The sequence below is a fragment of the Nomascus leucogenys genome, chromosome 12, assembly GCF_006542625.1.
Source record: "Nomascus leucogenys isolate Asia chromosome 12, Asia_NLE_v1, whole genome shotgun sequence".
NCBI classification, from domain to species: domain Eukaryota; kingdom Metazoa; phylum Chordata; class Mammalia; order Primates; family Hylobatidae; genus Nomascus; species Nomascus leucogenys.
Genome location: NC_044392.1, coordinates 5,419,606 through 5,442,762, shown reverse-complemented (window position 1 = coordinate 5,442,762; position 23,157 = coordinate 5,419,606). Strand labels below are relative to the sequence as shown.

At 53.0% G+C, this 23,157-nt stretch overlaps 3 protein-coding genes across 5 annotated transcripts in view; 1 reads left to right on the top strand and 2 right to left on the bottom strand.

The window, feature by feature from the left end:
• On the top strand, positions 1 to 2,027 carry EVA1B (eva-1 homolog B). Of its 2 annotated transcripts, XM_003273274.4 has the most exons (3): positions 1 to 575; positions 967 to 1,063; positions 1,329 to 2,027. In XM_003273274.4, exons 2-3 carry the CDS (start codon positions 997 to 999, stop codon positions 1,763 to 1,765), a joined length of 504 nt encoding a protein of 167 aa, XP_003273322.2. In that variant the 5' UTR covers positions 1 to 575; positions 967 to 996; the 3' UTR covers positions 1,766 to 2,027. The 2 variants fall into 2 exon arrangements, with proteins under 2 accessions (XP_003273322.2, XP_030679296.1); XM_030823436.1 differs by lacking the exon at positions 1 to 575 and having other exon boundaries at positions 588 to 1,063.
• An 801-nt stretch (positions 2,028 to 2,828) lies between these two features.
• SH3D21 (SH3 domain containing 21) lies at positions 2,829 to 16,725 on the bottom strand. The gene is made up of 16 exons (XM_030823435.1): positions 16,161 to 16,725; positions 15,830 to 15,987; positions 15,680 to 15,743; positions 15,299 to 15,417; positions 14,977 to 15,067; positions 14,758 to 14,813; positions 14,620 to 14,665; positions 14,374 to 14,474; positions 14,108 to 14,194; positions 13,084 to 13,126; positions 4,865 to 4,958; positions 4,717 to 4,769; positions 4,493 to 4,587; positions 3,233 to 4,356; positions 3,082 to 3,145; positions 2,829 to 3,004 (listed from the first exon to the last, which is right to left on the bottom strand). Exons 1-16 carry the CDS (start codon positions 16,162 to 16,164, stop codon positions 2,933 to 2,935), a joined length of 2,271 nt encoding a protein of 756 aa, XP_030679295.1. The 5' UTR covers positions 16,165 to 16,725; the 3' UTR covers positions 2,829 to 2,932.
• Positions 16,726 to 17,217: 492 nt separating this feature from the next.
• Positions 17,218 to 23,157, bottom strand: part of THRAP3 (thyroid hormone receptor associated protein 3) — a 90,978-nt gene continuing 85,038 nt past the window's right edge. For both annotated transcript variants that reach the window (XM_030823434.1, XM_030823433.1), the window contains 3 exons: positions 21,467 to 21,665; positions 20,854 to 20,997; positions 17,218 to 18,769 (listed from right to left, as the gene is read on the bottom strand). In XM_030823434.1, coding sequence (XP_030679294.1) covers positions 18,548 to 18,769; positions 20,854 to 20,997; positions 21,467 to 21,665 — 565 coding nt within the window. In that variant the 3' untranslated portion in view covers positions 17,218 to 18,547. The remainder of the gene's footprint in view (positions 18,770 to 20,853; positions 20,998 to 21,466; positions 21,666 to 23,157) is intronic.

Sequence of the window (23,157 nt, the reverse complement as noted above, 5' to 3'; positions counted from 1 at the left end):
TCGAGCTCAGGCTTTAGGGTCAGAGAGCAGCAGGTTCAAATCTTGACGGTTTTGGTAAAGTCAATTCAATCTCTCCAAGACTCCGTTTATTTGATCTGCGAAGTGGGGACAATGGTACCACGTCGCAGGGTTGTCAGGCGGAGTAAGTGAAAGAACCTGTCCAGGGTTTAGCCCTTGGCCCGCACGCAGGCAGAGCTCCAGCCTCGCTGCTGTTGTTGTTAGTGGCCTGGGGGCGGGTCCCTGCCGCGGCCTCCCCGGCGGTTTCCTGTGGGGGACGGACGGCCCGCGGGCCGGGCTCTCCCTCCTCCCGGCTGCCCGCTCCTCTCCCCTTCCTCTCCCAGCCCTTTTCCTCCCCGCCTCCCCGCCCGCCCCGCCCCGCCCCGTCCCTCCTCTTTCCTTGGAGGAAACTTTCCGCCCGCTGGTCCCTCGGTCCGTGTCCCGCCCGCGCTGCCGCGGCCTGGGAGCCCAGCGGGGCCGGAGGGGCGGCGGGACAGGAGCGGGCGGGGCGGTCTGACCCAGTGTATGCGGCCGCGGGACGCGCCGGGGCCGGGCAGCCGGGAAGCGGGGCGCTGACGGTGAGTGGGCCCGGCCCCGGGCCGGTGGGTCCCCGCGGGGCGGCCGGGCGAGGAGAGAGGCAGCTTCCCTTCCCGGAGCCCGCCTGGGGCGTGGAGGCTCAGCGTCCCTATCCTCCATCCCGCCCCGGGACGGCGGAACCGGGCCTCAGCTGGGGACCTCACCAGGGGGCGGGGCCTCCCGCGGTCCCCGGCGCTGCTCCCCGGGCTGGAGGGGCGTCCGCGCCCGGGAGAGGGGTTCCCCCCGGCAGGGCCCCGGGCCGCCACGAAGTTAGGGAAGCGCTCTCTCCAGGGTGGAACCTGGGGCCGCGGCTCCCGGGAGAGGAGCTGGCCGCGGAAGGGGTCGGGGTGGGCTCCAGGCTGGGAGAAGGATCTGACTTTGCTGACCTCGCAGGCTGGCAGAGGAGCTGCCCCCCAGAGCGGCATGGATGCCCCGCGAAGGGACATGGAGTTGCTCAGCAACAGCCTGGCTGCCTACGCGCACATCCGCGGTGAGGGCGGGCGCCGGAAGACTGGGGGCCTGAACCCTTCCCTGACCACCGAACCCTTCCCTGACCACCATCCCCTTCCCTCCCCCAGCGCCTTGTCCGTCCCCTCCGCCCCACTCCCCGCCCCGTTGCCCGCTGGCGGTTCCCTAATGCCCTTCGAGTAGGGGTTACAGGCCTCGCCCCCACACCTAGAACCTGGGGTCTTTTGGAAGTGGGACAACCCCCACCCGCCCGGGCCCCTCCGTGACCCCCGCCCTGTGCCCCGCAGCCAACCCCGAGAGCTTCGGCCTCTACTTCGTGCTGGGCGTCTGCTTCGGCCTGCTGCTCACCCTCTGCCTGCTCGTCATCAGCATCTCGTGGGCGCCCCGCCCGCGGCCCCGGGGCCCGGCTCAGCGCCGGGACCCCCGCAGCAGCACCCTGGAGCCCGAGGACGACGACGAGGAGGAGGAGGACACGGTGACTCGGCTGGGCCCCGACGACACGCTGCCGGGCCCCGAGCTGTCCGCAGAGCCGGACGGGCCCCTCAGCGTCAACGTCTTCACGTCGGCGGAGGAGCTGGAGCGGGCGCAGCGGCTGGAGGAGCGCGAGCGGATCCTGCGGGAGATCTGGCGCACCGGGCAGCCGGACCTGCTGGGCACAGGCACGCTGGGGCCCAGCCCCACGGTCACGGGCGCGGGCACCCTGGGCCGCATGCACTATTACTGATGGGCCCCGGCTCCCGCTGCAAGGCGCTCGGGGTACCGGACCTGCACATGCGCTCAGAGCTGCCCCAGACCTTCGGACTGCCTCGGCCCCTACAGCTCCCAGGTGCTACGGGGCGTGGACCGCCACCCCCGAGAGGCTCCCTTCCCCAGTCCTGCCAGAAGACCCCGGGGGCGGGGAGGGGGCAGGATGCAGGGTCCCCACTCCCTCTCTGGGGTCGATGAAGAGGTGAAGTGACCAAATGAAAGAAAGCTGCATTCTCAGTAACTCAGTCTCTCCCTCTGTTACTCCTGCCCCCAGCGACCCCCAGGCTCCTGCCACGCAGGGGCCCCAGGGCTGAGGCCCAGCTTGACTCTCTTACCCTAGCTGCACCACCCCCACCCACCAACCCGACGACACAGCACACCTGCCCGCATTCACTTCACAGCCAGCAGAAAGGCAGAAGCCCACAGGCCTGCACCCAGCCTCACACGCAGAGCAAGTGCACGCGCATTCCTTATTCAAAACGCATTCCTTACCGGCAAACGCCTGGGCACACGTCGCCCTGTCCCCACAGTGCCCTGGGTTCATACATTGCAATGATGATACACACACCAGGCCTCGGGACCCTGACCTCGAAGCTAAGGTGCTACTGGCCCCGGTGTAAGCATGCGTGCTTGGGCTGGGCGGTGGACTTCACGTCTGCGCTGAGGTGCATTCAAGCGAGAGGGCAGGAGTCCCTCTGAGCGGACAGGAGGCCAGCTGGGAGGGGTCCGAGCTCGCGAGAAGGCCCGCCCGGCTCCTCCCCGGCGCACAGCTGGATTCCGGAATCTAGGCCGGGCGTCAGAGCCCGACCCCGCCTGGGCCCCTCCTGCCCGCCATTTCTCCAGCGCGCGGCTGGAGTCCGAAGGAGACACCCTCCCCCGCCCCTCACCATCCGGTGGATAAAAATAGCCGCGCGCAGGCCTTGGGAACGGTAATGGAAGCCACATGTTGGCCAGATGTGCCTGGGAGGGATCGTCAGGAATGCGGAGGCCCAGGCCCTGCCCCCGCGCAGGCCCCGCCCCCAGCGACCAGACCGGCGTGGCGCCGTGCTAGGCAGCGTTTACTTTCTCCCGTTTCCCAAAGTCGTGTGCAAGGACGTGGGTGGCCCCAGCCAGGTCGGGCCGCAGTCCCTTCCCAGGCCCACCCTCAGTAGGTCTGCGTCTGCGTGTGGATGATACGCGGGGTCTGGGACTTCTGGGTCCCCTGCATCACCTGGACCTGGTCGGGAGTGAGGTGGAGACTTTGTCAGGGGGCCACCCGCCGCCAGCCCGCTCCCGCCGGGACCCGCGCCTCACCTCCAGCCGCCGGCGCTGCTCCTTCTCGCTCTTCAGCTCCTCCCAGATGTCGGTCAGCTTCCTCCTGCGGGCGGAGGCGGAGGTGAGGGGCTGGGCAGGTGAGGGCTAGGGGGGACCCTACCTTCCACAACCCCCGCCACTGCCCACTCACTCCAGCTGCACCCCCATCAGCTCCAGCGCCCTCCTTAGAGACTCCACTTCGCCCCTCAGCGACGTTACATCGACTCCCTCATTCTTGTTTTCCGTGTAGTTTTGCGGGACCAGGGAGGGGAGCGTGAGCGTCTCTTGGGAGTTTGGAGGCGGCTGGATAGGACGTGTTTTTTGGGCAAAGGCTCTTTCTATAGGGGGCACCTCCTCTTTTGGAGCCACTTCCTCTTTAGGGGGTAATTCCTCTTTCGGGGTCACCTCCTCTTTGGAAGCCACACCCTCTTTGGGGAGCACCTCCTCTCTCAGAGGCCTCTCCTCGTTGGGGGGCGCCTCCTCTTCAGGGGTCCTCTCGTCTTTGGAAGGTGCCTCCTCTAGAAGGGTTGTAGCCTCTTCGTGGGGGTGGGGCTTCTCAAGGGCAGGCCTGGACGCTGGCCCAGACTTCAACGCAGCCTGGCGTGGGGAGCTGTCCCCTCTAACTGGGGGACATTTCATCTCTCCCAGGCACCTCTCTGAGGAAGGAGGCTGGGGTGGAGGTGCCTCTGGCGTGTGGGCCTCCTCCTGGGATGATGGATCCTCTTTGGCTACAAAGTACTTGACCTTCTGCAGGGCTTCCTCCGAAGAGAAGTGATGGAATTGAATGTCATCTCTGGTGGACACCTCTTCTTCAGAAAGCTCTGGGGTCAAGACCTTTTCTAGGGTGGGGGCCTCATCCCCCAGAGGGGCCATCTTTGGATCAGGGACTTTATCCATACGTGGGACTTCTAGGGCAGGGGCCTCTTCCACTGAAATGACCCTCTCTGGAGTGGAGGGTTTGTCCACAGTCAGGGTCTCCTCTGGGATCGTGGAGTTCCCTGGGATAGAGGCCTTGTCCTCCGGAGTCACCATCTTCTCTGGGGTGGGGACTTTGTCAGGAGCTGGGATCTTCCCTGAGGTGGAGTTCCCTGGGACAGAGGGCTTGTCCCCTAGAGTGAGGGTCTTCTGTGGGGAGGGGACTTTGTCAGGAGCCGGGATCTTCTTGGAGCTGGGGGTGTTCTCTGGAGCTGGGGGCCTCTCTGGGTTGGCAGTCTTGTCCAGCATGGGGGTTCTCTTCACAGAGGGGGCCTTTGCCGGGCTGCTGTGCTCTTCCTCCTGCCGTGATGGGAGGTGAAGTCTCAGCTGAGGTTGATGAGTCTCCCTTGGCCTGGGAGACTTCACCCGTGCACACCACAGCTGGGAGCCAGCCTCTGCCCAGCATCCCCACTCTCCCATGTCTCCCGCCCCTCACCTGACTGGACACAGAGCGTTGCTGGGGAGTCTGGGTTTTGGATCGCTTTCGGCCAGGGTGACACGAACCCCCACTTTGGAAGCCACCATTGGGGCCTAAGAGAGCAGAACCTCAGGGACCCAAGCCTACTCTGACCCTCAGTCTCTTCCCACCTCTGTCCGTCCGCACAGCCACCCCATCCCTGTCCCCCAGTCCTCCCCGCACTGGAGGAAGGCAGCCCTTGCCTGAGTCTTGGGAGGTGAGCTTCTGACTGTCCCTGCTGGGTGTCCGAGATGTCCTGGAACACATCTTCATCAGGCCCTCAGGGTGGGGCACAGGGAGGTGTGTTGCCTCCTACCCTCCTCATTCCCCCAACCCCATCCTGCTCCTTACTTGGCTTTGCTGGGCCCAGTGGTGGCTGTCGCTAGCTTCTTGACTGTGGGGAGGGATGTTCTGGGCATCAACTTTTTTGGTTCCTTAATAGGAGCTGGGAAGAGAGGAGTGGAGCATTCATCCATCTGACAGTCACTGGCCCTGTCTTGTGCTGTGTGCAGGGGACTATGGGCAGGAGGTTAATCTTGTTTGACTATGCGCCACCGTACCCGGCTAATTTTTGTATTATTATTATTATTTGAGATGGAGTCTTGCTTCTGTCGCCCAGGCTGGAGTGCAGTGGTGCGATCTCGGCTCACTGCAAGCTCTGCCTCCCGGGTTCATGCCATTCTCCTGCCTCAGCCTCCCGAATAGCTGAGATTACAGGTGCCCGCCACCACACCCGGCTAACTTCTTTTTGTATTTTTAGTAGAGATGGGGTTTCACCGTGTTAGCCATGATGGTCTCGATCTCCTGATCTCATGATCCGCCTGCCTTGGCCTCCCAAAGTGCTGGGATTACAGGCGTGAGCCACTGCGCCCGGCCAATTTTTGTATTTTTAGTAGAGACGGGGTTTCACCATGTTGGCCAGGCTGGTCTCGAACTCCTGACCTCAAGTGACCCAGCCTGCCTCAGGCCTCCCAAAGTGCTGGCATTACAGGCGTGAGCCATCGCGCCCAGCCCACCCTCAGAATTCTTTATCTTCTCTCTCATTTACTCTCTAAGAGATCTCACCCAGTCTTATGGGTTTAATTTTCATCAATAAGTCAATGACTCCCAAATTTTCATCTCTAGCTCCTTCCTCTCTGACTCCAGACTCATATCTGACTTCCCTCTCAATATTTACACTTGGAGAGCTGATGGGCATCACACTCTTTTTTTTTTTTTTGAGACAGAGTCTCGCTCTTTCGCCCAAACTAGAGTGCAGTGGCGGGATCTTGGCTCACTGCAAGCTCCGCCTCCCGGGTTCATGCCATTCTCCTGCCTCAGCCTCCCGAGTAGCTGAGACTACAAGCGCATGCCACTGTGCCCAGCTAACTTTTTTTATTTTTTTAGTAGAGACGGGGTTTCACCGTGTTAGCCAGGATGGTCTCGATCTCCTGACCTTGTGATCCAGCCGCCTCGGCCTCCCAAAGTGCTGGGATTACAGGCGTGAGCCACCGCGCCCGGCCCACACTCTTAACATATCCCAAACCAACCTCTTGCTTCCCAAACCCATGCCCCTTGAACCTACCCCTTTCCCCACGGTCCCCGTCTGGCTCATTTACCCACTTGTTTGGATGACAAATGACTCCTTTTATTTCCTTATGAGGCACATCCAAACCATCAGCAAATCCTGTCCACACTACTCTCCAAATATTTCCTGAATTCAATCACTTGTCACCACCTCCACCACTAAGTGCTCTAGATCAAGTCACCACCACCTTCACCTGGACATTCCAACAGCCTCCAACCTGAGTTTTGGCTGTACCCATCCCACCTAGAGAGTGTTCTTCCCACAGCAGCCAGACTGAGCTTGTGTGCTATTGGGGAAGCAGACATAAATACAAGGAGTAAAATACATAATGTGTTAGAGAGTTACTAAGCATGACCAACAAGACTAGGCAGAGGGGCTGGGCGCGGTGGCCCACACCTGTAATCCCGGCACTTTGAGAGTCCAAGGTAGGCAGATCACTTGAGGTCAGGAGTTCAAGACCAGCCTGGTCAACACGGTGAAACCCCACCTCTACTAAAAATACAAAAATTAGCCAGGCATGGTGGCGTGCGCCTGTAATCCCAGCTACTCCGGAGGCTGAGGCAGGAAAATTGCTTGAACCCGGGAGGGCAGAGGTTACAGTGAGCCAAGAGCGCGCCACTGTACTCCAGCCTGGGCGACAAGAGTGAAACTCCGTCTCAAAAAAAACAAAACAAAACAAAACAAAAAAACACTAGGCAGAGGACGGAACCATTTTAAATGGGGTGGCCAGAGAAGGGCACACTAAGGTGACATCAGCATCACCTGAAGGCAGTTACACACAGTGACATTCAGATCCACAGAAAAACAGCCACTCTGGCGTGTGCACAAGTGCTGATGTTAACTCCTACATATAATCACACGCAGATACGTATACAAATCCACAAATGTGACAGTGGGTGGGGGCATGGATCCCACAGCCAGACACCAGGCTCTGAATTTCAGCTCCACTCCTTGCTAGCTGTGTGAGAACTTGCTAAGTGATCTATGCCTCAATGTCCTCATTCATAAAACATGGACAACTAACACACACCTTGTAGGGTGGCTGTGGGGTCTGAGTGACTTTTAATACACGCGAGGTGCTTAGAAGACTGTTTGGCAGCCAGATGGTCAAAGCTCAGTAAATGTGAACTTTGACTTCTTACATTCTTACAGTATGGCTGATGAGGTGCTCTGTAGGGCGCTCCCACTAGGAAGCAATTATATCCTGCTGAGGACACAATTTTGAGGCACCACTGGACTTAAAAGAGGTAAAGGAGGTCTACAAAAGATAGGACTGGGTCGGGTGCAGTGGCTCACACCTGTAATCCCAGTGCTTTCAGTCCCAGCTACTTGGGGGGCTGAGGCGGGAGAATCACTTGAACCTGGGAGGCGGAGGGTGCAGTGAGCCAAATCACGCCATTGCACTCCAGCCTGGGTAACAAGAGCAAAACTCAGTCTCAAAAAAAAAAAAACAAAAAAAAACTGAAGCCAGAAAGGAGGAGGGAGGGAGGGCAGCTCTGCTCTGTGGCTCCTGAGCCTGGGCCCTGTGATGTGAATGAAGCCAGGGCCTTGGGCCCTGCTCCCTCAGCTCACCACAGGCCCCAAGCTCAGTACCATACAGCAGTGCCACCTTTCTTCAGGAGGAGCGAAGCAGCTTCTGGTGGGTGGTGTTCTCTGGCTACTGGGAGAAGTAAAAGCAAATTCTCGGCCGGGCGCGGTGGCTCACGCCTGTAATCCCAACACTTTGGGAGGCCGAGGCAAGTGGATCACCTGAGGTCAGGAGTTCGAGACAAGTCTGGCCAACATGGTGGAACCTCATCTCTACTAAAACCACAAAAATTAGCCAGGCGTGGTGGCGCATGCCTGTAATCCCAGCTACCGGGGAGGCTGAAGCACGAGAATTGCTTGAACCCGGAAGGAGGAGGTTGCAGTGAGCTGAGATCACATCACTGCACTCCAGCCCGGGTGATAGAGCGAGACTTCATCTCAAAAAAAACAAAACAAAACAGAAAATAAAAGCAAATTCTCGCTGGAAGAAGTCTTCTACTAAGGCCTGCAAGAGTCCCACAGATTAAAATCCAGCCATCAGCTCATCAATAAAGGTCATAAAACACGCTAGAGGGCAGGTCACCAAGAATGGAGTCAGCAGACACAACACACAACAGATAGTGGAACTGTCAGGTAGAGAACACCGCATAGTTATGTATAAAATACTTGAAGAAATTCAGACTCCTTCCCCGCTCCCCCCCGCCCAAAAAAAAAAGAAAAAGAAAAATCCAACAACCATTTCAATGCTCTGGAAATTATCCAAAGGTATGAGATAATTTGTGAAGGATTTTTTTTTTTTTTTGAGACAGAGTCTCGCTCTGTCGCCTAGGCTGGAGTGCAGTGGCGCGATCTCGGCTCATTGCAACCTCCACCTCACAGGTTCAAGCGATTCTCGTGCCTCAGCCTCCTAGATAGTTGGCATGACAGGTGCCCGCCACCACGCCCTGCTAATTTTTGTATTTTTTGGTAGAGACGGCGTTTCGTCATGTTGGTCAGGCTGTTCTCAAACTTCTGACCTCAAGCAATCTGCTCGCTTCAGCCTCCCAAAGTGCTGGGATAATTTGCAGAGCATTTTGTATGCTTGATAATGTTCTTGCCTAGGACCGTTTTCATCCCCGGCCCCTCAGCTTGGTCCACATGGATGTTCTGCAGGGTAGGGCAAACTGTGAGGATCAGCAGCTTAACTGGCTAAGTTGAAGGCAGCTCAATTTGAAGTGTAATCTTGGGATTTGACATTGGTTCAAAAGCAGAGCCAGCCAAAAAAGTAGATAAATGGGACTTCATCAAAATTTAAAACTTTTGTACATCAAGGGACACCATTAAGAAAGTGAAAAGACAACCTAAAGAATGAGGCTGAGGTGGGTGGATCGCAAGTTCAGGAGTTCAAGACCACCTGGGCAACATGGCAAAACCCTGTCTCTACTAAAAATACAAAAATTAGCCGGTGTGGTGGCGCACGCCTGTCATCCTAGCTACTTGGGAGGCTGAGGCAGGAAAATCGCTTGAACCCAGGAGGCGGAGGTTGCAGTGAGCTAAGATCATGCCACCGCACTCCAGCCTGGGTGACAGAGCAAGACTAAAAAAAAAAAAAAAGAGAGAATGAGAGAAAATATTGCAAACCATATATGCATATGTGATTAGGGACTTTTATCTAGAATATATAGAGAACTCTTCTAACTCAATAGTAAAAAGACAAATAATACAATTTTTTAAATGGGCAAAGGATCCAAACAGACATTTCTCCAAAAGAAATAAGCACACGAAAATATGCTCAGCATCATTAGCCATCAGAGAAATGCAAATCAAAACCACAATGAGATACCACTTCATACCCACTAGGACAGTTTTCATTAAAAAGGTAACAAAAACAGCTGAGTGAAGTGCCTCACAACTGTAATCCCAGTATTTTGGGAGGCCAAGGCAGGAGGATCACTTGAGCATAGAAGTTCAACATCAGCCTGGGCAACATAGCAAGACCTTTTCTTTACAATAAACTTAAAAACTAGCCAGGTGTGGTGGTGCACTCCTATAGTCCCAGCTACTCGGGAGGCTGAAGTGGGAGGATCACTTGAGGTTTGAGGCAGCTGTGAGCTCCCATTGTGCCACCACACTCCAGCCTAGGCAACACAGCAAGACCCTATCTCTCCAAAATAAGAGTATACTATGAACAACTTTATACAAATAATTAGAAAACTTACATAAAATAGTTACAAACATGTAACTCCACAACTGATTCAAGAATTTTACCCTGACTTTTCTTTAACTATTAAAGAAATCAAAGTTGTCTGAAATAATCCCATAATGAAAAAAATATGCCGGGCACGGTGGCTCACGCTTGTAATCCCAGCACTTTGGGAGGCCGAGGCGGGCGGATCACGAGGTCAGGAGATCGAGGCCATCCTGGCTAACATGGTGAAACCCCGTCTCTACTAAAAAATACAAAAAAATTAGCCGGGCATGGTGGCGGGCGCCTGTAGTCCCAGCTACTCGGGCGGCTGAGGCAGGAGAATGGTGTGAACCTGGGAGGCGGAGCTTGCGGTGAGCCGAGATTGTGCCACTGCCCCCAGCCTGGGTGACCGAGCGAGACTGCGTCTCAAAAAAAAAAGAAAAAAAGAAAGAAAAAAATATGGCAAGATGAATTTACAGACAAGTTTTACCAGCTTGCAAGGAAAGATGATTCCCATCTTATTTATTTATTTATTTATTTAGAGACAGAGTCTCGCTGTGTCACCCAGGCTGGAGTGCAGTGACGCGATCTCGTCTCACTGCAACCTCCGCCTCCTGGGTTCAAGCAATTCTCCTGTCTCAGCCTCCCGAGTAGCTGGGACTACAGGCATGTGCCACCATGCCCGGCTAATTTTTTGTATTTTTAGTAGAGACGGAGTTTCAACGTGTTAGCCAAGATGGTCTCGATCTCCTGACCTCATGATCTGCCCACCTCAGCCTCCTAAAGTGCTGGGATTACAGGTGTGAGCCACCATGCCCAGCCCATTCCCATCTTATATAAGATCCACCAGATAGGCCAGGTGTGGTGGCTCACATCTGTAATCCCAGCACTTTGGGAGGCCAAGCCGGGCGGACCACAAAGTCAGGAGTTCGAGACCAGCCTGGCCAACATGGTGAAACCCTGTCTCTACTAAAAATACAGAAAAATTTAGCCGGATGTGGTGGTGCACACCTGTAGTCCCAGCTACTTGGGAGGCTGCAGCAGGAGAATTGCTTGAACCTGGGAGGTGGAGGATGCAGTGAGCTGAGATCGCACCACTGCACTCCAACCTAGGCGACAGAATGAGACTCTGTCTCAAAAGACAGAAAAAAGAAGAAAAGGGAAAACTAGATTCAAAATCAGGAACATGACAATGATGTTCACCATCACTACTTCTATTTAATATTGAATGAGAGATCCTAATAACTATAATAAATTAATAAAATGAAATTAAAAGGAGTGAAGAGAATGACACAAAAATTATTATCCACAAATGACATGTCTGTCTTCATAGGAAACTTATAAGAATCTACAAATGAATTACTGGAAATAATCAGAGTTTAGCACCATGGCTGGCTATAAAAACAATATACAAAAATCAATGCATTTCTATATTCCTGCAATAAACAAAAGAATGTCTATTTTTTAAAAGACACAATAAAAACTCTGAGATACCTAAGAATATCTGGGATAAACCTTATGAAAATTATAGTCTTATGGCCGGGCGCGGTGGCTCACGCCTGTAATACCAGCACTTTGGGAGGGTGAGGTGGACAGATCACAAGGTCAGGAGATCAAGACCATCCTGGCTAACATGGTGAAAACCCGTCTCTACTAAAAATACAAAAAATTAGCCGGGCGTGGTAGCGGGCGCCTGTAGTCCCAGCAACTCGGGAGGCTGAGGCAGGAGAATGGCATGAACCTGGGAAGCGGAGCTTGCAGTGAGCCGAGATCGCGCCACTGCACTCCAGCCTGGGTGACAAAGCAAGACTGTCTCAAAAAAAAAAAAAGAAAGAAAGAAAGAAAGAAAGAAAATTATAGTTTTATGTATAAAACTAAGCCAGGCACCATGGCTCACACCTCTAATCCCAGCACTTTGGGAGGCCAAGACAGGAGAATTGCTTGAGCCCAGGAGTTCGAGACCAGCCTGGGCAACACAGTGAGACCCCATCTCTACAAAAAGATTAAAAGATTAGCTAAACATGGTGGCTTGTGCCTGTAGTCCCAGCTACAAGAGAGGCTGAGGTGAAAGAATTACTGAAGCCCAGGAGGTTGAAGCTGCAATGAGCCACAATTGCCACTGTACTCCAACCAGGGCAACAAAGAGCCAATGACCCTTTCTCAAAAAAAAAGAAACCCCCAAAATTGTATAAAATTCACATGAAGAAAATAATAAATGATGCTGGAACAACTCATTGTCCATAGGGAAAAAGGTATAATTGTATCACTCATTAAAATCACTACTACATGAATAAAAGCACCAATATGAAAAGCAACATTTTAAAAGTTTTAGGCCGGGCACGGTGGCTCACACCTGGAATCCCAGCACTTTGGGAGGCCGAGGCAGGCAGATCACGAGGTCAGGAGATCGAGACCATCCTGGCTAACACGGTGAAACCCTGTCTCTACTAAAAATACAACAAAATAGCCGGGCATGGTGGCGGGCGCCTGTAGTCCCAGCTACTCGGGAGGCTGAGGCAAGAGAATGGCGTGAACCCAGGAGGCGGAGCTTGCAGTGAGCCGAGATTGCGCCACTGTACTCCAGCCTGGGCGACAGTGCAGACTCCATCTAAAAACAATCAATCAAACAAACAAACAACAACAACAAAAATACAGCAAATCTCAGCCAGGCATGGTGGCTCACACCTTTAATCCTAGCACTTTGGGAGGCCAAGGCGGATTGCCTGAGCTCAGGAGTTCAAGACCAGCCTGGGAAACACAGTGAAACCCCGTCTCTACTAAAACACAAAATATTAGCTGAGCATGGTGGTGGGTGCCTGTAGTCCCAGCTACTCGGGAGGTGGAGGCAGGAGAATCGCTTGAGCCTGGAAGGCAGAGGTTGCAGTGAGGGGAGACACGCCATTGCACTCCAGCCTGGGCAACAGAGCGAGACTCTGTCTCAAAAAAATAAATAAAAAGACATCCCACAGACACACAGACAGAGCTATTCACTGACACATAAGACATGTGAACATACACAGTCTTATATATGAACAGACAGATTCATACGTTTCCTTGCAAAATGAAACAAATCTGTACTCACCAATAGCCACATTCTCAAGACACACAGAGAAACACTGACATATTAACACACACACAAACTGACCCACATACTGATTCACATACATTCCTACCCAGCTTTTGACCCACAGGTGAGGGGGCTCCTATAGGGGCATACTGGACCACTGGGGTGCTGTGGGTGTTTATAAGCCACTGGACTGGTGGGTCTCCCAGAGAACACCCCCCAATCCCAGGCTCCCCGGGACTCACCTGATTCCCGAGATACCACTTTCCGTGGGACCAGCTTCTTGATCTATGCAGAAAAGAAGTAAAGGCTGAGCATCCCTAATCTAAAAATCAGAAATCCAAAATGCAGGCCAGGCGTGGTGGCTCACACCTATAATCCCAGCACTTTGGGAGGCCAAGGTGGGTGGATCACTTGAGGACAGAAGTTCAAGACCAGCCTGGCCAACATGGCAAAATCCCGTCTCGACTAAAAATACAAAAATTAGCCGGATGTGGTGGCATGCACGTGTAATCCCAGTTACTCTGGCGGCTGAGGCAGGAGAGTCGCTTGAACCTGAGAGGTGGAGGTTGCAGTGAGTGGCGATCCTGCCGCTGCACTCCAGTCTGCGCAACAGAGCGAGACTCTGTCTCCAAAAAAAAAAAAAAAAAAATCTAAAATACTCCAAAATCTGAAACTTTTTGAGTGCCAACATAACTCCTTAAGTGGAAAATTCCACACCCGACCTAACTTATGTGACAGGTCTCAGTCAAAATTTGTTTCATGCACAAAATTATTAAAAATACTGCACAAAATCACCTTCAGGCTATGGTTTAAGGTGTATATGAAACATAAATGAATTTCGTGTTTAGGTTTGGGTCCCATTCCCAAGCTACCTCTTTTTTTTTTTTTTTGAGATAGAGTCTTGCTCTTGTCGCCTAGGCTGGAGTGCAGTGGCACGATCTCGGCTCACTGCAACCTCCACCTCCCTCCTGACTTTGTGATCCACCTGCCTCGGTCTCCCAAAAGTGCTGGGATTACAGGCGTGAGCCACCGTGCCCGGCAGCTATCTCATGTATATGCAAAAATCCCCAAATCCGAAACACTTCTGGTCCCAAGCCTTTTGGATAAGGGATACTCAACTGGTATTAGAATCCAAAAGGTGCCCCCACATGTCTAGGTCCACCCTCATTTAGTGACCCTCCAGCTAGGTCTGGAAAGTGCCATATTCCCCACCTTTGTCCAAAATAGCCTGCCCCCGCCACCTGAGCGTCTTGGCTCTGTACTCACTGGGGGTGGTGGGAGTACGAAGTTGTCTGGAAAAACTCCTCTTCGTCCTTGACACTCTCCTTCCCACCAGCCCTTATCCTCTGTGGTCTGGAAAAGAAACATGCCAGTGGGGAGGTGCGCCAGGTCCCCCAAGGTCCTTTCCGGGGTCCCACTCCTTCTTATAGATATAATTTCAACCTTTATTTTAGATTCAGGGGGTACATGTGCAGGTCCACCCTTTCTCAACACCTGCTTCCCTGGCCCCCCCCACCCTGTTCCTCTCACACCTTGCTGAGTACTTTCACCACGTCTCCCCTCCGCAGCGCCAACTCGTCTGGGGCCTCAGGCTGGTAGTCAAACAGGACCCTGTAGGCCTCAGGGTGGGAGACTGGGAAGAGGTCAGTCCACTGTCCTCTGAAGCCAAGCCTCCCTCATCCATCAGCAGCCCCCACCTCCATCAGCCTAGCTGGCCCACCAAGTCACAACCTTGGGAGTGGCTGAGGGGGTGGGGGACCATTTGGATGGGTGCTCACCTGTCTGCAGGTAGTCTGGAGGGCTGTCACAGGCCAGGCTGCTCAGCTAGTGGGGGAAGGGGCAGGGAGGAACTAGATGAGCCTCCAACCACCCCAAGAGGAACTCACCACCTCTGTGCCCACTCTAAGCCAACTTACCTTGGGAGGCTGCTGGGGACCAGGGCTGACTAAAGGCATGTCTGGGTTACCAAGGCCTGGTGGGGGACAGTGAGGTTAGGGAGGATGCTAATTCACAGGTTAGGTCATGGGAGAGGGTCAAAGGGGTCACAGGGTCAGGATATGTGAATCACAGGCTCATGCCACTTGGGAGGGTCATTGGAGATTGCGAGTCACAGGGTCACAGGGTCGAGGTCTCACTTGGGGGCCCACTGTCCAGCAATTCCACAAAGTTGGATGGGAAGGCTCCCAGCTGCCCGTTCTTCTTTCCCAGCCACCAGCCGTCCTCAATCTGGGGAGGGGGGGAGACGCAGGGGCATCTGGTTCTGCCCCAAGGGTCCCTAGGATAATCTTCCACCTTTGGTTCTGCCCAAGCGCCCCTTCCTCCCTCCCTCCCTCCCGCGCTTCCCCCTATCTGCGCCGTCGCCATTCCCACCGTCCACACCCTCACTTCCCACCCCGCTCACTTGGGAGGCGTGTTCCATCATCTTCCCCCAGACGGTCCCATCACCTCACCCCTCACCTCCTTTATCATTTCCACGATCTCCCCAACTTGCAGCTTCAGCTCGTCCGCCTGCTCTGGGCTGTAGTTGAAGTTCACTTTGCACCATCTTTGGGGCCATGGGTGTTTGGCAGGATGACCTAGCACCGGACAAGCGCAGCTGAGCTCCAGCCAGACGCCCCCAGTCAGAGGAGCTGGGGGAAGCGCGAGGCGCGCACGTAGCCTTTGGTACCTCCATCTCCGCCCCAGGGCGGAGCATTGTATTCGAGAACCAATCACAGGCCGCAGGGCGGCCCTGAGGCCACGCCCAGAGCCGCGCCCGTCACTAAGAGCCTGAGGCACCGGGGTCGCACTGGCTCCGCGCGCCCACCCACCGGCGCCCGTCCCGGCCCTAGCGCTCACCTCGGCGGCGCGCACAGCGCGGCCTCCGCGCCTCTCCGAAGCCCCGCAGGGTGTCTGGGATCTCCTGGGAATCAGGGCACGGGGAAGGCGCTCTCAGCTCCCGGGGGCCGCGCGCTGAGACCCCACAGCCCGCCCCTGGCTCGGCCTCACCTGCACCAGGCGCTCGGGGAAGAGGCCATAGCGGCCCCCAAGTTCTCCGCGAAGCCAGCCCCGCGCGGGCACCCAGCGCACCTGCCGGACCACATCCCCGGGCGCCAGACTCAGCTCGTCCTCCTTCTGCGCGCGGTATCCGGCTAGGACGAGGACTTCTGCGGGCGGAAGACGGGGCCGGCGCGCGGCTCAGAAAGGCCCAGCCGGGGCAGCCTGGCCAGGGCGGGCGTGTCCCCAGGCACCATAGAGGGCAGCGGGGGTCGGGGGTGGTGTGGGCTTTTGCTATGTCCACGGTCGGAGAGAGAGGCCACCTCAAAGCCTCCGCACTTACCCATGGTTTCCGGGGCGCCCTCCAGAGCCTGGCAGTTCCCGCTGACGGCCGAGTACTGGGCCCGCGCAGGGTGCGACCGGAGGCAAGACTGTAAGGTAAAGGAGGCGTAGCCGCCAGCCGATAGGTCGGGCCAGGTGCTGGGAGTGGGTGTGGAGAGGGGGCGGCCCGGCTCAGCAGGTTCGGCCCCCAACCCTGGGGTGAGGAGGACTCCCGGGTCTCTGGCCTGTGCAGCGGTCACAGCTCCGTCACAGGCTCTTCCCGCCCACCTAAATTTTAGGCCAGCCGCCTCTCCCTTTCGCTCAGCTTTTGCCCAGAGGCTCCCAGCTACAATTTGCACAGAGCCTTTCCAGGCCCACCCTCCCCCTGCTCACAAGCTTTTGGCTTCAGGGGAAAAGGTGGGGAGAGGCACATACCAGGGTGGGGCCCCCCAGCAGGTAGCAACCGCTCTAAACCGGCCTTGAGTGAACGAAGTGGCTGCCCTTGTACCAGCAATAGCTTTGAGTGGACACTTCCAGTCTACTTTCCTGCAAGGCGTACTCCTCTCTGGCCCCATACCCACCCTCTACCCCCGTATAGGAAGGAGACAGCAAAGACCCCTGCTTTGGGGCCAGAGGTCTAGTTTGGTTTCAGAAAACACCTCCCAGGTTCTCCCTGGGTTAGGCCGGGAGAATGAACTTTACGAGCTTCCAAGATTTCTGCTCAGTTGAGTCCCCAGCCGGCAGGAGTCTGAAGGTTAGGGCCCACCCTATGGCCAGTCCATGTGGGATAAGCTCTTTCAGGTAGAAGGCTGAGTCTACTAACCACATCCCTTGATCCCTGCCCCACACCATGAAGGAAGCCAAAGTCCTTGCCTATGACACCAGTGGAAAAAATCTGTTTCTCCTGGGGTGTCCAAGGTACACAATGCTCCTCCCAGGAACGACTGTGTCTGTCTGGGACTCCAGCAGCCTGCGCAAGGTCCCACAGGCCCTTTGTCTTTCAGGTTTTCTGAAACTGCCATGGGAAGTTATCTACCACCCTCAACACACACACTCAGGGTGACAATGAACAGAGCCCATTTACATCTGCCACTTCATTTATTTTATTTGCAGGAGGAGTTGAAACAAATTTTAAGGGAGATTTTCATTTTCCCCCTAAACATGAATCATTCAAGTAAAACCAACTTAACTATAGAAATGTAGCAAAGTAAGGGGAAAGCAGCACAACAACCCAAGAGGCAAAGGCTGGGGGGGAGAGGTGGGTGCAGTCCGCATATAACATATGCATAAATGCCTTATGATTCACCTGCTCAGGACCGCCTCCCCAGAAGGCAAGCACAAGGACCCATTTTAAGAGGATGTTTCCCCCCAAACATCTGAGAATGCTTCAACTTAAACAGCTTAAGGTTAAAAAAAAAAAAAAAAACCCAAAAAAACCCTATGAACCACCCAGCCATAACCACCTTCCTTAATCGATCATAGGAGTTTCTTTTCATTTTATAAAAAGATTAATAAAAAATATTGAAAAAATTTTCTCATCTTATATTTGTAAAGATAATAGAATTCATAAGTTTCTTAGAAAACAGACCAGACACTGCCCTCCAGTTTCCACCCCGTTGCTGGGAGGATCAGCAGGACTAGAAAGTTTGGGATACTGGAGCTGCTGGTGGAGAACGGGGAAGTCCAGCCCAGAAGAAATCAGGAAACGGCTCGGGGGCACGTGAGGTGTGGGAAGGAGCAACTCCACGTGATACATGGCTGCGCAGAAGAGGGGAACACAAGGTGGTCGGAAAGGCCTTAAACTCCTCCTTGACATACAAAACCGGTTTTTACAAAGATCCAAGCAGTTTGGTCCCAAACTGAGGTGAACACTTCAAAGTTTATTCACATGCTTTGTTTTCTCTTTCAAGAATCAAAGTTTCCCAAATTAAATGTTTCTAATATTACTACATATGCCTAAAAAAAGAAAAAAAAAAAGGAGGGGGCTTTTAAAATCAGGACAGGGGAAAAGAGATTGAAAATCATCAAATTAGTCATCTTAGCTCCAAATGAAATGAAATTAGAACAAAACTGTTGGTTTCTAATAGGAAACAAAAATCCAACATCGCTCTCCCGCCCTACCCCTGCCCCCATCCCACACACCAACAACAAATGAGAAAAACAGCTAAAGCCCAGTGCGTTGTGTTCTGCTCAAGAGCTGGGCCTGACCCCGGGGGCTCCATGGCCAGCCGCCTCTGTCCAGTGGGAGACAGCGCCAGGGATGCCTTTCGCGGTAGTACAATCTGCGTGGCTGGTGGGGGGTGGGGGCAGGATTTTCAGAATCTTCTTGAGGTTCCTCTGTTAGGCTCCTCACCAGCCATCTTCCCAGCGCCTCTCTCCCCTGGGCAGGAATCCCGTCAAGGGTGGCCCCTACTCGGTTGTGGGCTGTATATTGTCCTTCTCTTCTCGGTTCTCTGTCCCACTCTCGTCGTCTTCAATCTCCCCTTCCTCCCCACTGAACTTGTCATGGGCCCACTTGGGGCTGGTACTTGACTTCCGGAACATGAACCGGCCCCGACCCCGAGGAAAGGCTCCTCGGCCCCGGCCCCGGCTCACCCACTTGTCACTGCCTTCACCTTCACGGTCATCATGCTGGGGGAAAGAAAATTGCCATCAGTGCCAGAGTGAACAAGATGTGGCCAGAGCTCTCTTCTCTGCACCCACCCAAATGTGCCTTTCCCAAAAGAACCTGTGCGCTAACCCAGCCGCCTGCTCCTTTTCTGCACTTCTCCCTGTCCCCCGCTCCAAAAGTGCCAGTGGTTCAGATCCACGAGAATATCAGTTGGGTGATTTAGGAATTTTAAGGTAACAGCTTGGGCATTGTAATGATGACTGACGATGATGATTCACTGAGCATGAACCCTTAATAGTTTCAAGAAAATAAAAACGTCACTGAGCACTGAAGTCAGACATTTATGTACTATCTCATTTAATCCTCCTGTCTACCCTTATCATTACCACCTCCCACTCTGCAAACGAGGAAACAGCTTAGGAACTTTAAGAACTCCATATGATTTAGTATATCCTCTCTCAAAGGATGGGTTTGAGAAAGCCAATCACACCAAAACGTGAAACTCCATGTGAACTGGGTTGTTAGGCAGCTAAGAAAGGAGGCAATGTGGCTGGGTGCAGTAGCTCATGCCTGTAATCCTAGCACTTTGGGAGGCCGAGGCGGGCAGATTGTCTGAGCTTAGAATTTCGAGACCAGCCTGGGCTCCAAGGTGAAACCCCCATCTCTACTAAAATACAAAAAAAAAAAAAAAATTAGCCAGGCATGGGGGTGTGTGCCTGTAGTACCAGCTACTCAGGAGGCTGAGGCAGGAGAACTGCTTGAATCCAGGAGGCAGAGGCTGCAGTAAGCCAAGATCATGCCACTGCACTCCAAATGCTCAGAATCCAATGTTGGGGCTGGGGCTCTTCCTGATCCTCCACCTCCACAATCATTTTGTATTTCCCCTGTTTTATCCAAGGAGGCAGTGTGACAGGGTAGGAAAAACACTTAACCTACATCTCATTTTTTCTTTTTCACTTAGTTCAAGGAAAGGATTAACCTACATTTCAAACAATCTCTGACAATCTCATGAGACAGAAGGAGGGATCCAATCAAACAATGAATGAGAAAGCATTTTGAAAACCAGCAGTCATTACCTTATCAGCCCCATGACTTCAGAGTCTAAACCACCCCCCACACAAGCTAGGGTCTTAGGCTGTTGGAGCTCAGCTCAGCAGAAGTGTCAGCTTCTTCTGACCATGGCTGCTTGTTCACACTAAATGAATCAGGCTGGCAATACTCTCTCAGGTGGCAGATACGGGCAAGGGAGAGGCCCTTTAATCTTTACCCTACAGCAGTCCCACTCCAGCACCTAACCCAGGCCCAGCCAACTACAATTCCCTAGAGGTAAGTTCAAAGATCCTCTAGTAGCCTCAAAGCAGCTTCCAGCAGCAGCAACCCTAGAAAAGGGATGGTGGCCACGCACAGCCATCCACACACAACCTGTTTCCTAGCTGTCCAACTGACAATACAGATCCACTCCAGCCATTCTGGCAAGCGATGGAGATTCAGCTGCTCCTTTACCTTAGTTATAACACTCACACCAGCTTGGATCTTAGCCTGCTGTTACATACCAAGGCCAAGAGAGCTCACTTAAGGTCAGGTACTTCAGCCTATAAAAGTCTTAATTTGAGGGAGGCCCAGAGTGCACAGGAATGATCAACAGCCTAGATGAGAGAAGCCCCAGTGGCATTTCATTTTGGAGAGACATCCCTTTCCTCAAAGAGATCCTGAGCGGTCTTTCTTGTCATTCTTGCATGAAGGAGTGGCAGAGAGGGACAGCAGCATCAGGGAAGGGTTATGGCTCTATCCACAGAAATGAGGGAGGCTGAGGTTGGTGGTGGGTGATCAGTAAAACAAGTTCACAGACTAAAAAGGCAAGACCAATGCTTCTTGCTTATCTTGGAATCCATAAATATCTTCGATGATAAACTCTTTGAAGACCAGGACTGCCTCTCTAGAGGACACCCATCTAGTTAGCACTATGCAAAGTACACACGCCCCAGTGCAATATTCCTGCACATACATTTAATCGCAATTTTGGACAAACTAATTAAGGCCTGGTATCAGCTACTGTGTGTGTCAACAGCCCTCTGACCCTTCCTGGTTATCCCCAGACACATACCAAGTAATATTTCTTGCTTTTGGGTGTGTACTCTGGGTCCCACTCCTCTTCCCGGTTTCTTTTTTGAAAATCGTTGTTGCTGTTGTTGTTATTGTTCCCAGAGTAGTTGCCTCTGCCCCAGCCTCTTCCTCTGGCTCGAAATTGCTATTGCAATAAATGAGGGAGAAAGGAACAAAGGATCATGCCAGGAATGGGGAACAAACCCCCGTGCTTTTTGTTCAAACACTTTTCTGGTGTGGAATAGACAGCTGTCTTCCAGTCATATGCTGGTCAGCTGGTTTCCAGCCATTCCCTTTCTGCTCATCTCAAGTCTGCAGCCTACACAGAGGACAAACCTGCCCCAAGGGCCTCCATACAAATAGCAGTAGTCAAGGTAAGTGGGGGGAAGTTCTGAGACCAGAAGCCATAAAAGGCTTTCTAGCTAAGTGATTATGAACAGAAAAGTAACAAAAAATGGAAAGGCCAGGAAATGTGGGAAGGAGAAACAAAGATTCCAGGGTCTTTGGATTGGATTACTTATGTCAAAGGCAACAAAACTGGTATTCTGATGAAACATAATCAGAGTTGGTAGGAGCAAGGGGCTTACAGAAAGGGGGATAGGGGAAGGTCTTACAAAGGTTCCTCGAGCTCTGCCACCTCCTCTTTCACTTGGACCCACAAAGTCTTTGGTCCCCAGTCTTGATTTGTCAAAGCCCGTGGTGCTCTCCTCTCTTTCCTCTGTCTCTTCAGTGTACTCTTCTGCTTTGTAGGAGTGAGATGACTGGGAGGAAGAGGAGGAGGATCTGGACCTGTCTCTTGCTCTCCGATGCTTCCTGTGAAAAGAGAAGAGCCAGGGTGATCAATCATCTTCTAGGGGACACTGCTTGGCTGGGGCCTCATGGATAAGCACAGGGCAATCAAAAGTGTGCCTGTGATGGAAGAAACTGACGGTGAGTAACCTTATAAAACCAGCTCACCCCCAACCTACCCATCCAAGATACTTCTTCTCAATTCTGTCATTCATGTTCAGTGACACATCTATGTCTGAGTCTGTGATAAACACATGACATACACAGAAGCAGCAACAAAACACAGTCCATGGCCTCCAGTAGCTCGGTCTAAGATACAGGCATGAATTAATAAGGGAGAAGGAAATTAACACTATATTGAGCTCCAAAGTATCTGGTACTGGGCCAGATAAATAGCTTTGTATATTATCATCTGTTAGTGCTTTCCATTACTTTTATTTCTTACAGGAATGCTACCTGTCTTATAGGGTTCTCTAAATAAACACTGTGTTTAAACACTTTACACCAACATAGCTGGCATGCAGTAAAGGGCAATACAACTCAGTATTATTTCCCTCATTTTACAGGTAGGAGGCTCAGGTGAGAGAGCCGAGCAGAGTCCGGATTCTAACCTAGCTCTGACTAATTATACCACGACTCCACTTATTACCTCCCACTGAGCTCAAACAGGTTGTGCAACTAAGCCTAGGATCTGGCGTAACTCTTCCCAGAGTTATTTCCCTTCCCTTTCCTTCATCTAGGGGAAATTACAGACTAGGGCAAATTAGCTTAATATGATGAGTCATTATCTATGTACTAAAGTCAGTACCAGCCCTGCCATGTGATAGCGGAGGTTACTGAATACCTCTAGGGGGCGGCAAGGCCAGGATCCCAGGAGTAGAGAGAGGAGTAGCAGAGCCAGCCAAATGTCAGTAACCTATCATTGTCCTTCCCTCCCTCAGTCTTCCATTATGAAAGGCATCAAGCTCCCTGCTCCTCACCCACACACACTCACTCATACAAAGGGGAAATCTAAGTTACTGTCATAGGATTCACGTAACTTCAACTTTGACCCCACTAAACATCCGTGCTATTTCAAGAGGTTTCCAAAAAATAAGACTCTCTGGCTGGGCGTAGTGGCTCTCTCCTGTAATCCCAGCACTTTGGGAGGCCAAGGCGGCTGGATCACTTGAGGTCAGGAGTTCGAGACCAGCCTGGCCAACATGGCGAAACCCCATCTCTACTAAAAATACAAAAATTAGCTGGGTGTGGTGGAAAGCATCTGTAATCCCAGCTACCCAGCTGCTCGGGAGGCTGAGACAGGAGAATCACTTGAACCCAGGAGGCAGAGGTTGCAGTGAGCCGAGATCGTATCACTGCACTCCAGCCTGGGCAACAGAGTGAGACTCTACCTCAAAAAAAAAAAAAAAAAAAAAAAAAAAAAAAAGACTCTCAAAAGGCCTCAAATTTGAGTCTTAGCATTGTCTCTTTTTTTGTTGTTGAGATGGAGTCTCACTCTGTCGCCAGGCTGGAGTGC